The sequence below is a fragment of the Drosophila rhopaloa genome, unplaced genomic scaffold (assembly GCF_018152115.1).
Source record: "Drosophila rhopaloa isolate 14029-0021.01 unplaced genomic scaffold, ASM1815211v1 contig_7, whole genome shotgun sequence".
In the NCBI taxonomy this organism is placed as follows: domain Eukaryota; kingdom Metazoa; phylum Arthropoda; class Insecta; order Diptera; family Drosophilidae; genus Drosophila; species Drosophila rhopaloa.
Window position 1 is genome coordinate 44,901 of NW_025335167.1, and position 14,874 is coordinate 59,774.

The 14,874-nt window shown below is 41.6% G+C and overlaps 3 protein-coding genes across 4 annotated transcripts; 1 reads left to right on the forward strand and 2 right to left on the reverse strand.

The window, feature by feature from the left end:
- The first annotated feature begins 2,983 nt into the window (after window positions 1-2,983).
- On the forward strand, window positions 2,984-7,796 carry LOC108045538 (acyl-CoA Delta12-desaturase). 2 transcript variants are annotated; one of them, XM_044461796.1, is made up of 5 exons: window positions 2,984-3,350; window positions 5,758-6,037; window positions 6,097-6,433; window positions 6,887-7,233; window positions 7,304-7,796. In XM_044461796.1, exons 2-5 carry the CDS (start codon window positions 5,758-5,760, stop codon window positions 7,558-7,560), a joined length of 1,221 nt encoding a protein of 406 aa, XP_044317731.1. In that variant the 5' UTR covers window positions 2,984-3,350; the 3' UTR covers window positions 7,561-7,796. The 2 variants fall into 2 exon arrangements, with proteins under 2 accessions (XP_044317731.1, XP_044317730.1); XM_044461795.1 differs by lacking the exon at window positions 2,984-3,350 and adding an exon at window positions 4,593-4,694.
- Window positions 7,797-9,715: 1,919 nt separating this feature from the next.
- LOC108045533 lies at window positions 9,716-11,535 on the reverse strand. The gene is made up of 2 exons (XM_017124900.2): window positions 11,016-11,535; window positions 9,716-10,164 (listed from the first exon to the last, which is right to left on the reverse strand). The coding sequence occupies exons 1-2, from the start codon at window positions 11,533-11,535 to the stop codon at window positions 9,716-9,718; spliced, it is 969 nt and encodes a 322-aa protein (XP_016980389.2).
- A 1,418-nt stretch (window positions 11,536-12,953) lies between these two features.
- LOC108045532 (protein apnoia) lies at window positions 12,954-14,255 on the reverse strand. The gene is made up of 2 exons (XM_017124899.2): window positions 14,035-14,255; window positions 12,954-13,626 (listed from the first exon to the last, which is right to left on the reverse strand). Exons 1-2 carry the CDS (start codon window positions 14,147-14,149, stop codon window positions 13,322-13,324), a joined length of 420 nt encoding a protein of 139 aa, XP_016980388.1. The 5' UTR covers window positions 14,150-14,255; the 3' UTR covers window positions 12,954-13,321.
- Between the last annotated feature and the right edge of the window lie 619 nt (window positions 14,256-14,874).

The following is a 14,874-nucleotide window of genomic DNA, read 5'->3' on the forward strand; positions in this document are numbered from 1 at the left end:
TTTTTACACAAGTGGATTTTGCACAGTGGCAACCCATTCTGGGAAACTGTGATCAGTCATAGTCAGTCATATATAGTGCCTACCTCACATTGCAAATAAATTAAACTGGACTGTCAGTTCAGTAAGTTATTCCCAGTCAACTCAAGCAAATAAATTCAAATTATTTTCCGCTGAGGGAACTTTCCTCCGTTGAAAGCCTGATTTATATTTATTGTTTACAGCTCAGATAATTGCTAACATTTGATTATTATTTTTGTGAAGCACTAACTATTCTAACTATGCTCACTAAATATCTTAATTTACACTATTGCAAAAAATATTATTTATGAAAATAGCTTTAAATAGCAATAAGAGTAAGTTTTTACGAAGGCGATAACTCATTTTTGGGTAATATTTTACTTAAACCAATTTGAAAACCCCCTTTTTCCATATTTACAACTTTGGGTGGGTCAGTGAATAATTTGACTTTAAGCTGTGACTTTTATAGCAGGAAATGTTTTCACACAAAGTAATTATTATACCCTTGCAGAGGGTATTATAATTTCAGTCAAAAGTTTGCAACGCAGTGAAGGAGACATTTCCGACCCTATAAAGTATATATATTCTTGATCAGCATCACCAGGAGAGTCGATCAAGCCATGTCCGTCTGTCCGTCCGTCTGTCCGTCCGTCCGTTTCTACGCAAGCTAGTCCCTCAGTTTTAAAGCTATCTGCTTGAAACTTTCCCAAAAGTTGTCTTTCTATTGCAGGTAGTATATAAGTCGGAACGAGCCGGATCGGGCCACTATATCATATAGCTGCTTTATAACTGAACTATCGGAAATGCCATAACTTTGGTGTTTTTCAAGTTAGCAAGTTAGGAAGTTCTACGGGTTTTATTTTTGGCTAATCAGTCTGACTTACCAAATTTTATAAGGATCGGACGACTATATCCTATAGCTGTCATATAACTGATTGATCGGAAATGCCATAACTTTGGTGTTTGTAAAGTTAGGAAGTTGGGATTATCTTTGGGTTTTATTTTTGGCCAGTCAATCCGACCTGCCAAATTTCATAAGGATCGGCCGACTATATCCTTTAGCTGCCATATAACTGAACGATTGGAAATGCCATAGCTTTGGTGTTTGTAAAGTTTGGAAGTTGGGATTTTCTATGGGTTTTATTTTTGGCCAATCAATCCGACCTACCAAATTTCATAAGGATCGGCCGACTATATCTTATAGCTGCCATATAACTGAACGATTGGAAATTACATAACTTTGGTGTTTTTAAAGTTAGGAAGTTGGGATTTTTTATGAGTATTAAGAATGCATCATATAAATAATTTTGGAGAATATAATTTACAGAATATTCTGCAAGGGTATATCAACTTCGGCTCCGCCCGAAGTTAGCTTTTCTTTCTTGTTATCTTTAATTTTGTTTGTTTTGTGTTGAAACATAAATATTTATGGTTTGAAAATTGCAGTCTTTTTAAATTTTTGGGGATCATTGCAAGTGTGTTAGTTTTCAATTCTTTTTTGGTTTTTTATGAGTAAATTATATCGTATTTAATTTCAAGTAGTTGATACAATTATCTCAATAGGTAATATGCAATAATTACAATTTTATGATTCACAAATGGCAACAAATATATTGTGTTTTTTAATGACTCTTTAGTAGGCACGTGTTGAAAATAAACTCTGGCGTTATGCTGATTGAAATCGAAAGTCATTAAACCGAGGCATGTTTCTTTAGTTCGGGCTTTGAGGGTAGTGGGTTTACAGGGAAACTGGGCTGGGAATCACTGGAAACGTGTTGCCAAACCGGTTAACTGGCGCTATTTTGGCCAGTGAGTAACCACTATGCAATCGCGGTGCAGGCTGCAAGATGCGCCACGTGACCTTCGGCCAAGGGGCCAAGTTGCCACAAGGGGCCAAGAAAACCTTCGGTTCGACGAGGGGCTTTTGACACCAAGTGCTGGCAGATGGCAAACAATTTTAGTGGCCGCCACTAAACAAAATTAGACACGACTCATTTCAACTTTGCGGCGTTGGTGTGAAAACCCGGCAATTATCAGAAACCGCAACAACGCGAAAACTGTCAACAAACGCATTTTTTTCGGCCTCCTTTTCTTGGCCTGCGATGCGGTAATTGCTGTTTGCCCAGCGAGCTTCAAACAAAAACACCCAAAGAATCGAACAATTATTAGCCCATTTCATGAGTTGGCTGGCCCAAATATTTGGGCGGACTAAACAGCAATTAAATATAGCTGGCCACGCGGCAGGAAAATGTCTGAAAACAACCGAAAAAAGCAATTAGAATCCGTGACCAGTTCGTCAAAATATCTGAATATGCATAGAGGCAAGGCCGAGGTGGCAAACTGGTTAACCGTTTGGCATCTGACATACATCGCGTTATATATGTCCCAGATCCGGAGTGAATTAAGAACGTTATATAATGCCGATTCGAAAACATGTTTCCCAAGCACTTCATTAGCAGGCAGTACAAAGCCCCGAAAAGATGAGAAAAAAGCCAAAAGAAATCACCGAGCGACGTGCCGAGCTCACTTGACCGATAGTTTAAGCCACTTGACCTGCGACGATCCAAAAAGAAAACAAAAAACTTGGCCAAAATGTTGTAGTTCCACTTCGCTTGCGTACGTGAGCTTGACCATTTACAGACCTTTTTTCCCTCGGGGATTTCCCACCGCTTAAATGAAATTTCTGTGGAAAGTGTAAGTGATCTGGATATTCTTTGCAGACTGATCGGACAGTCCTAAAGTCAGAAAACCAAGTTCCCAACAGCCACGCGCCGAATATTATGGGACGAATACATGCAAAAGATATAGCATAAGCGACCCCGGCCTTAAGATCCGAGATCCGAGATCCAATACGATACGATCCGATCTGAACCGATCCAAAACGATCGTCACAGCCCAAGAACCGAAGCAGCGGCAGAAGCGTCGAAGTCGCGGAGAGACGGCTTTAAATTTCGGTGTTGGTTAACTTTTGAGGCACTGTATCCATCCGCCTGCTCTCTCAGCGCGATCGCATAAGCGTCTCAGAGCCTAACGATCGATCGCGGTACTGGGCGAATTCTTTGAACTAGGCGCTTAAAAAGCACTGCCAGTTGCTCCGATCCCTCATACGCCGTGTATTCATCGCGCCTCGTGGACGTGCCGTGTGTAGTGGCTGAAAAAGCGGAAAACACATCTCGAATAACTTTGACGTATCACCGAATCCTTTTCGAGGGGATTCGAAACGAACTATTGTGCTAACTGTGATCTAGTGTATTGTGAGCGAACCGAACTCAGCGGATTTTGAGTGCTCTGCGTGGACTTTCTACACCTCTGTTGCAATTCAATCCTTAAAGGTGAGTGTGGGTTAGCCAGAACACTGGACATATTCACTCATAAAGATTAGGAACATTAGAAAACAATAATGAAACCCGTATGCTTTGGCATTGCGGAAGTCAGCAAGCAGGAAACACAAAGGCCATCTCGAGACTATCGTAAAAGTTTCAGCCGAATTTCAACTTCGATCGACAGCACTTCAACAGCCAATCGACCATGTGATTCACCTATAGGAAATAGCATTCCATCGAGCAGTAAAATATATTTATGAAAAGAATTTTATAGAGCGGCTGACGCAAGACCAAAAAAAGGGAACCATTGACGCCTCACGTAACCCTCATAATACTAAAATTATGCTAGCCTTAAATAGACCGAGGGGAATTCTATAGCTGATCTGGGAGTTTGAATCGAATCTCTTTGCTCTTAGCCGCACACGCTAATTGCGAATGCGTCAAAGTGAGCGATGTCGATAATGAGTATGGATGCCACGCATAATGCGGCCATAAGCATATTAAGTCCGGGGATGGGATCTGTTTAGCTGAAAAGCCGGGGATCTGGGGAGCCGCAGACCCGCAGAACCATAGAATAGTGACCAGACCAAAGTCACGTTCCCAGTTTCAGTTCTGGGTCCCCAGTCTCTGGTGTTTTGGTATGCGCCAAGCGTCGCCAACTGCGTGCGCTGCTCGAATCGATCAATGGGGCTCGGAATCGAACTCGGGCTCCTCCCGTGGTATCAATCACAGTCCGGCATTAGATTTGAGTCAGGTCCCATAACTATATATTTATTACCGCTGACTGATCTGTGACGTGGTCAGACAGAGCGGACGATCGCGAACCCCAGCCGAACCCAAACACAAATCCGAATTAAAACCCAAAATATAAAGCCATGCCAAAACCCCCCCCCACCAAAACTCGTTGGCAACACCAACCTTGATTCGGCGGCGGAGAACCCAGACCCGAAACAAAAGCAGTTCTATACATAAATTTATCGTGGTTACTTAACTATGCTAATATTCCGGTAAGGATGATTGAGCGCTGGACTCATCCGACTCAGAATCACGCCGAAGAAGACCCGTGGCAAAACTAGTTTAATTCAGCCAGCGCGTGGCACCTGCATCGTATTAGTATCGGCATTAGTATCGCTTATCGGAAATTCAATTACATGCCCGAATACCCTATGGCGAATTAGTCGCCGTGTAGCTCTAATTTCCAGTGGCTTACAGATAGCCAATGCCAAAGGCCACCTAGTACAACAGCCTGAATTAAGCAGGCGAATAAAATTCAAAACACACGACTTGACATTGAACCGCGGCCAGTTAATGGCTTCGAATCAATGCGCAAAGCCAGCAAAGCTCTCCCAGACAGTAAGAATATTTTTTTAGATTTGAATCAACACATGAGACATGCAACCGCCGCGCTGAGGTCAACCGGTTGTCTAATTTATCTATTCTAGAGAGTTGAAGATCAGCCAACTCCGTGTGGCACCCGCAATTAGCCGAAAGACAGAAAGACATAAATTGCTTCAAAGTGCATTGTGTTGGGTGATTGAATGGACCCGCAAAGCGTATGCGCAATGTGTTGCACTGAACCCACTGACCTAGCTCATGAATTTAACAACAATGTTATTCAAATTCGCAATGGTCAACCTAAATCCCTAATGACTTTAGTCGCCCTTTAGGCTGGCAAATAACCAATGCATTCTACAATGTTCCAAACATGCATATTTCATCATCAAAAGATCTGCTTAAAAAATCCTCTTTATTTTCTTTATCCCAAAGCGCTCTTCCAAGAACATTTCTTGTCGAATATTCTTGCTAAAGATCTCTGATGAAACTCCTGCCATTTTTGATCTTTTAAAGAACAAAGTTATTTTTAGGCTACTGCCTTTAAGGTTCTTAAACAACCTTTTCTGGTTTTCGATGCCAGCCAAACCTTTGTAAAGAATGGATATGCAAATATTTCATTCGTCGTGTACAACATAAAAAATTATTGATTGTTTTTCTGCGGGGATTTTGTTGTTTTGGATTTGGTTTCTCGGTTTTGGATTTCGTTTTATTCGGAATTCTCTTTTTGCGCTTCCGGCTTGCTATCTTTGTATCAGTTTCGAGTATCATTGAATCTGGCCAACTGGCGAAGGTCGCCGCTCGGCACTCACCTCAATTGTGGTCCATAATTAGTCGTGCAGCTGGGGTGATGCCTTCTATATGGATGGAGAGCCATAGAGGCGGCCTGTCCTGCATTCAAATGAGGAAAGCCACTGTCGCAGAGCAGCACCCAGCCGCTGATTGATTTGCATCTCTGTGGGCTCCACATAATCGAGACGACAAAGGCGTTCCGTATGACAGGCCATAAATCAGGAAGAAAACTATGGAATACCAATGCGTTTACTAATATGTGACTAATTATATTTTCCGGTTTCGTTTGCAGATGTCGCCCAACATAATAGGGAGCACTTTCATATTGGCCGAAACGGCCATTGCCGATGGCAACAACAATAGCAGCAAGATGGCCGCCAAGCCCGCCGCCTCTGCCGCCACGCCCACCCAGAAGGTCGCCAAGAAGGTGGAGGCGAAGTCGGCAGAGAACAAGCCCTACGAAATGGAGATCGTGTGGCGCAACGTGGGCCTCTTCATCATCCTCCACTCGATGGCCCTGTACGGCCTGTACCTGGTATTCGCCGAGAGTGCCTACTGGGAGCTCTTGCCAGGTGAGTCTGGGTATCACTGAATCCGAGAGACACCTTACTTACTCCTTTCTGCCTTTTAGTGTATGCCACCATGTTCCTGGGCGGACTGGGCATCACGGCCGGAGTGCATCGCCTGTGGTCGCACAAGGCCTACAAGGCCAAGCTGCCGCTGCGCATCTTCCTCATGCTGTGCCAGTCGCTGGCCTTCCAGAACAGCATCTGGGAGTGGACCCGCGACCACCGGGTGCACCACAAGTTCACCGACACACACGCCGATCCCCACAACTCCCGCCGCGGCTTCTTCTTCGCCCACATGGGCTGGCTGATGTGCAAGAAGCACCCCGATGTGACCAGCAAGGGCAAGCAGATCTCCATGGAGGACATTGAGCAGGATCCCGTCGTCATGTTCCAGAAGAAGTGAGTGCTTGATGTGTAACAGATTTTAGTTTATACTGCTAAATACTGGATGGTTAAAGGATCTGCAAGTACTTTATAATAGTTTGTTTATTATGATCCTGGGTGCTCTTAAAAGCATTTTAACTTGACTGCCTAAAAGTAGGCAGTGAAATATTTTTGATCCAATATTAAGGCACTAAACTGCTTCTTGCTGAAACATTTTTGAAATCAGATTGATAAGTTCGTAATCATATAGCACAATAAAATGAAATGCTTTAAATCACAATAAATGTAGCAGGTTCAATTCAGACTGAAGGTACACACACATCTTTAGGAGTTTAACAATTACTCTGAATGACTTGTAACCATTTATTTTTATAATAATCAGAGTGCAACAGCCTGACTCGTACTTGGCTTTATATTTATCCTCCCTCTTTCATTTACTAACACATGTTATTAATTTTACTCCCGCAGACTCTACTTCGTGGTGATGCCCATCTGCTGCTTCGCCCTGCCCATGATCTTCCCGTACTACGTGATGGGCAGCTCGCTGCGCGTCTGCTTCTTCACCTGCTCCATGCTCCGCTTCTGCCTGTCGCTGCACTTCACCTGGCTGGTGAACAGCGCCGCCCACTTCTACGGCATGAAGCCCTACGACGTGAACGTGAGTGCGCTGAACAACAAGCTGGTGTCCACGCTGACCATCGGCGAGGGATGGCACAACTACCACCACGTCTTCCCCTGGGACTACAAGGCAGCTGAGCTGGGCACCTACAGCTTCAACTGGACGACGGCCTTTATCGATGTGATGGCCAAGATCGGTGGGTTCTTGAGAGCTTTAAAGTGCTAAAGCCTTTGCTAACTTTTGCATTTCTCCATTCCCTTCCAAAGGACAAGCCTACGACCTGAAGTTTGTGTCCCAGGAGATGGTCTACAAGCGAGTCCTGCGCACTGGCGATGGCTCCCACATTGCCGCCCTGCTGGATGCCAACAACAACAGCGCCATCCCGACCAACGAGCTGGTGGCCCATCTGGATCACGATAAGGAGGAGCACGCCATCTGGGGCTGGGACGACAAGGACATCAGCGAGGAGGACCGCAAGGGAGCCAACGTGGTGAACAAGGAGTCCGAGTGCAAGCTGGATTAGAGAGTGGAAATTAGCGGGGGTTCACCCAATCGAACACACTTCTTGCTGCCACATCGGGTCTGCAGTATTTAATTATATTAATTGCCTATTCTCCTTACCTGCCTACGCGATTAAGTGGTGGCTGTTTAAAGAACTAGAAAAGACAAATTCAAATTCAAGGGGGATTTCGATCTGATGGCAGCAAGAACACCTTATATATCAATGGCTTCAATTCCAAATATAACGAAACAACTGAACACTATTCGAGATTAGTCAAAGCAACTCGGTTGCAGCAACAGAGTGTTAAACAAAAATCTGCACCTTATTAATTCTCAACACAATCCCTATTTCGCACTTGTCGTTCGGGGATAATGAGCACATCTGCCACCCTCTTCCTCTTCCTATTCGTCTCCCCTTCCCCTTCCCTATCTCTATTTTTATATATAAATAAATGTATATTTACGCAAGAGGTTCTAGAATTAAGCGTACCTGCTAAGATCTATTTTAAGCACCGACTTTTATGTGTGTGTACATTGTGTTAGTTATGTAGGTCTAAAATTGTACATTTTAATCCAACTATTGTTGAAAATTACAAAAAAAATTATAAAAACAAAAAAACAAATTACCAAGCATTTATTATTTAAAAGTGTATTGTATGAACGCCACTGTCTAAACATACATTTTAGATATGCCTACGCGACACAAGTTTATTTTTAAATGTGGCCAGTTATCAAGCTGAATATTTTTATTCAGTCAGTATCTATCGGCAAAAAAAACATTTCTATGCGGATTTTAAAATTGGTTATTAAAGATTTTTTTAATAAAGATTTTTTTTAGATTTTCAAAGGCAAGTAACAACATGATGTTGAAGCAAGCGATATCGTTAACCACTGAATGAATGTGTTTTTACGACTTGTTTACGATCACTTAACTTATATACTTTTACGTTCTTTACTGTGCCTTTACTGTAATTAAGTTTTTAAATACGATAAAATAATTTCAAAATTTACTAGTTCTCATTAACCCATCGACACTGTAAGAACGCTTTATTATTATAACTACCAATAAAAAGTTTAAATGCATTGTTCTCATATCTTGCTATTTGGCTATACTTGTGTAAGTTTTAAGAAATCAATTGCAAAACTTTAAATGGACCTCACTTTGTGACACTAATACGAACATTTAAATGCTGGTTAAATTGGCCAAAAACGAAAGTGTGAAATAAGGACTAAACAAGAACGGAAAGCTAACTTCGACCGGAGCCGAAGTTGATATACCCTTGCAGAATATTCTGTAAATTATATTGGTTGGCCAATATAAAATCCTAACTTCCTAACTTTAAAAACACCAAAGTTATCGTTCAGTTATATGGCAGCTATAGGATATAGTCGGCCGATCCTTGTGTAATTTGGAAGGTCGGATTGATTTGCCAAAAGTAAGTCCCATAGGAAATCCCAACATCCTAACTTTAAAAACACCAAAGTTATGCCATTCCGATTGTTCAGTTATATCGCAGCTATAGGATATAGTCGGCAGATCCTTATGAACTTTGATTGGTCGGATTGATTGGCCAAAAATAAAACCCATAGAAAATCCCAACTTCCTAACTTTAAAAACACCAAAGTTATGGCATTTCCGATCGTTCAGTTATATGGCAGCTATATTATATAGTCGCCCGATCTGGCTCGTTCCGACTTTTGGGAAAGTTTTAAGCAGATAGCTTTAAAACTGAGGGTTTAGTTTGCGTAGAAACGGACGGACGGACAGACAGACATGGCTAGATCGACTTCCTGGTGATGCTGATCAAGAATATAAATACTTTTCCGACCCTAGGAAATGTCTCCTTCACTGCCTTGCAAACTTTTGACTGAACTTATAATACCCTCTGCAAGGGTATAAAAATGATTTAAACAATGGCGGTATTGTTCTTATTATCAATGAAAAATGATTTTCTGATGAGATTTCTTGTACTTTTCATTTAAAAACAGTTTAAAAATGAAAAATAAAAAGTGAAGTTTTGTTTTTGATTTTCGATTGCTAGTTTGTTGTTTCTTAAACGACGTGAGCTGTTTTGATTTAAATCAACAAACCAGAGACTTAGGAAAAATGAAGCCAAAACACAGGAGACAGCCTTTATTGCAAAAGTGGGCAAACAGGGTGGACATTAGTGAGAGAGCTAACTGTAGCTGATGTGCTGCTCCTCGTGGGTGTTGAACTGGGTGCGGGCTGCGTACAGTAAAGCCGCCATAAAGGCGCCATTGTTCATAACCAGCGACAGAATGGTGGCCATTTTGAGGGCCGGCAGGATGAAGGGCAACAGGCTGCCCAGCAGGACGACGGGGAAGATCAGCATGGGCACAGCCACCTGCATCATGGTCACCTTGTACGAGTTCTTCTTCTTCCGCTTGCCCAGCAGTCCCCCGCCGCCGCCCTCACCCCCAGCCACGCCCCCTCCGCCTCCCAGTGCGCCCTGCTGCTTGGAATCGCCCTCCGCTTCCGGTTCATAGTTCTCCACACTTCCGCTAATGGCACCTGCACCACTAATAGACGGGAGATTCATTAGGTTCAGCTCCATCTCCTCCGTTTCACGTCGGCGGGAACGTCCCATCCGCTCCAATTTGGGAGCTGAAATGATAACATATGGCAAAGTTAAAGTTCATTGCTCATAAATTCGATTTATAAAAATAATAATCGTTATTTATATTAATATATTAACGTTTTTTGAAGTCAGCTATTTTTTAGGTATTTTTTATATGCACTTTAACTTCAGAAAACATCGAAATATGCAATGATATTTAAAGAATTTCATTGTTTTAAATTTGAATTGAACCTAGCTTTCAGAGCCGTAGGGCAAATATTTTGCGAATAATTTTCAGGAGGTGCAAGGTTATGTTTATATTTATAGGGGTGCATATGTAAAGAAGTGTTAAAGTGAAATTAGGTTAAATGAATTTAAGGACTGCTTCATATGCACTTACCAATTAAAATTTATTTGTATGTAAGTACTCTAAAATGTAGAGGCTTACAAAGTTACAATGTTGTAAAATCATGCCATTGTTCGAACAAAGTTCTCGAATGTTGCAGGCAAAACAGCCCCTATACATTTCTAATATATGTTCACTTGAAATTCACTGCATAGAATTCCACCACCATTTGTTTCCGCTCTGCGTTGAATATTTTAAAACGATTAAATCCACGCTTAAATTCAATCTTGTTAAACGTGTTATATGAAAAGTATAATTAATATACTATCATCAAATGTGTGAAAGTTAAATTAATACGTGTTCATAGAAATCAAGTGAATGAATTTTAATTTTGAAGCATAAATATTATTATCTTTTTAAATATGAAAAGGTCATATACAAAACTTAAATTTTATACTACATTGTATTTGATAAATGTTTGAATAATTACTGTTTATATTCCGAATTTTAATTAATGTTGTTTTCAATGTTGTTTTTATTACTTCTACTTACTCTTTTTAAGCGAGAACTTAAGCTTGTTGTCCTTGCTGGGCACGATCTTCACCAGCATTCCGGAGAGGAAGTGCAGCTTGAGGTCGCGGTGCTTGAAGAAGCGCTGGAAGTTGACCACCAGGCGCTGGTTGAGCTCCTTCTCGGACATCTTTTGGTACTTCTTGCCCACCAGACTGCCCATCTGGGTCTCCTCGCCGAAGAACTGGTCCACGAAGTCGCGGGTCAGGTTGCCACTATTGGGCAGCTGGCGGCGCTCGTCCATCTTCTGCAGCACGTACAATTTCGTGCAGTGTAGCATGCTGAACTCGCGCAGGCACTCGTAGATCCGCATCGGAATCGACGCCTTAAAGTATGACACACTATTCGCCGCCGACTGACTGCGACCAGTGTCGTTCGGGTTGAGGTCTTCGCTAGGAGGCACTGCATCATGGCCATGGGATGGGTGGAAAGTCAGGCAGAGACACAGGCAAAGTCCGAGCAGGACGTGCCAGGATGAGGATCTTGCTGGGATGGCCCGCATTTTCTGTATGTTTTCCTTTCCTTTTTTCCTGCCAACACAACACAACTGCACCGCAGCAGTGACAGTGCAAAACTGAATGCACATCTTGGCCAAGAGCAGCTGCCATCCTAGCCCGATTGTCTGGCCGCCGAATGCCAGTTCTTGGCCACTACTTTCCTCCGGCCGGGCCAACTGGTTTGCGATCGCCAACGCTTGGCTGCCTCTTAGATTTAGTTTAGCGGGTCAGGCGGCAGTTGCTCTTACTTGCCACATGCCACTTGCTATATGCCCCACTTGTCTGACTTACGGCCGATACATTCGATTGTTTACAACCGAAATTCTGAATCCAGAACCCCATGAGGTCTCTAATCTCTGTCAGAATCAGCTCTTTCCTAGCTGCGAATGTGGCGCACTTGGCTCGTATTTCAGCTGCTTTAACTGTGTCACCACTGCGTCTGCAAGTAAAAGTAAATCATGCCCCAGGTGTTTGGTGAACATTGAAAATTTTCACACTTTGTATCGGAGTAAAACAACTCCATGAACACGAGTCGCTTTTTAAATATTTATGAAGCATCAAAGTATAGAATTTGTACAGTTGTATAGTAACAATAGGAAAGAAATGGTTAAAGAAATATTATAATGTAATGATTAGGTTGTTATTAGATTTTTTTCGTTAAATATTACTTTTATTTACCATCCAAGGCAATACTTAATTTTGGTTGATTAATCTGTCAGCAAATATAATCATTTGATTGATATCTTGACAGCTATTCCTGAAAAAGTGCAACTCTAAAGTATGTGTATAAAAATATATAAAATGTTTCCATCCCAATAACATAAGTCATAATAGTCGCACAACACCTTTAGTTAGGAATAAAACTTCCCTACGTAGGAGTATTCTCTATTAAATTAAACAAATTAATTGAATATCTTATGTATGTGCAAGTGTATCCATAAGACGCGTTACTTTGTTGACAGACTGCAAAATTGTAAAAATTGCTACAAAGTGGAACAATTAAAGCCGGATTCGAGATGATTGAGCGGCTGGATGGCTAGAAAATGGATATGCTTTGAATTAAGTGTCGATGGATCAAGTGAGAGTTAATTAATTAGTCTATAACCATAATGAGGTATCGGTATAGTCAAGGAGAAATCCGGGCCCCAGCCAATTATCGGTATTGCTGGTTCGACTAACAGTGACCCATTTTGATTATTTTTGGAACTGGGAGTATCAATTGACTTTCATTACGTGCGACACTGCGGAAGAGCAGTTAAAAGAACCGTAAATCACGAACGCCCTCCGCCGAATTCATAATGAGATAGAAATTTCACTTTCCATTGCGGCAGCAGAAAAACACACGCAATCAAATAAAATCCATGGGCGCTGAAAATTTCGATTATTGATTGATTAGTCTGACACTGATAACAAAGCTTTAGGATGCTATTTCATGCTTTTATTATAGTCATATCTAAATTATTTTTTTTTAAGACAACCATATTGTTTACTAGTTATTATTTATAAGAACAAATATTGGCTGAATGTTTTTCAATGATTCAATTTTAATTAATATGAATTTAAATTTATTATATCATTCAGCAGACTAATATCATTATACAATAGCAAAAATTCTCTGCTGAATGACTTTGCCATCCTGGACTTGTAATAAATAAATAAGTTAAATAAATAATTTAAACTAGACTTAAATTATTATTTGGTTGCATGCTCGCTGAGGCTGAGGTAAGTGTGAGTCCTGGCCCGCTACCAGCTCGTCCTGCATCGAATCCTGGCCCAGTCGAACGATCCTCCCTACCACTCCTTCTCCAACCAGACGGGCTGCTGGGTGTGCGAGTGGGAGTAGACCACGGGCACTGGAGCCTGGACGGGAACTTGAACCGGAGCAGCGGCATACGCGGCGGCTGCCTGGACGGGCAGAGCTCGGGAAAGCATCTGACCGATGGCCAGCACCAGCAGGATGACGCCCACGCCCAATCCCTTGATGGAGACCACGGTCAAGGCCGCCAGCAGGGTGGTGATCACGCCCACGACGAAGGCACCGGGCACCAGGGCGAAGCTGATACGCCGCAGGAAATGATGGCCAAAAGTACGGCTTTCTGGGGATAGAATAAATCAGTTAATTGCATATACAAAAAAGAAAATTTTTTTGAAGGACATTAAACAATATTTTTGTACACAAATAATTACCCATTAATATTAAATAAATTAAATTAGCTGAGTGTAAATAATAAAATGCAATAAATTCAAATTAAATAAAATATTCATTTTAATGTTTGGTATCAAAAATTGTAGTTCTTCAGTTGCCACACAGGTCAAGTTAAACAAGCACTTGAAAACGACTCTTGGTATTTTTGTTTTATTAAGATAATGATTTTTACCAAAGAAAATAATGAATATTTCCTTGAAAAATATCAAACTACTTTCTCGAGGATATTCCACTGGATAAAATAATCCGATCTAATTTTAAACCGGAGCAAGGTATTTGAAATATTTTGTGCACTAACCCGCCACATCCGAATCCGTCTCCGAGCTGTTGGCCGCCTGCTGCTGACCCAGCACCAAATCACAGGCCAAAAACAGGCACATGAGGGCAAACACAATCTTCTGGTTGGCGGCCATTTCGATTTGATTCGATGATCGTTGGTTCCTTGGGCTTGAGTATCTGGTAATCCGATTGACACTGCACTGCTCGACTGCGGCACTGGCTAACAATTGAATGGAGGGCTCACATTGACATTGGCTTTTATCGACGAGGGTCTGGGACGGCTCACTGGGCGGCTACTTGAAATTCGGCAGCCGGACATCGCGCAGCCGCAGCGTAGCACGAACGTGCGCCAAAACAAGCAAATCGTGCCGCTGCCATACGACGCATACCTCTGTCCCTACTCAAAGATGCCGGTACACTCAGAAAAATTACGCTCAGAGCATTTTTTTAGACTCAGAAAGTTTCTAAAGGTTATATTTATCCTTAAACGTTTTTAGAATACCGAACTCAAAGTTGAATATCTAGAATTGGTGATCACATTCATGTTAATAAAGGTTATTTTTACCATAATGAAAGTATTCTTAACTAAAAAATTGTATGTAATTAGCCAGAATAGAATATATTCAATTGGACTTTGAGCATTTTTTGTCAAACAGCTTAAATTCTTAAAAATCTTATTAAAGTTAGAGATGATTTTTTGATTTCATTAGAAACATTAGTTAGAAACAGTTTGAAGAATATTTCCATGACACTTGTGACATTTGAATTGTTCTTTCGAGTGCATTTCTTTGAATATGCATACAGTCTGTCATTATTTTCACTACTGCCAAGGGCCCTTTTTCGGGCCCAACGCATTTGG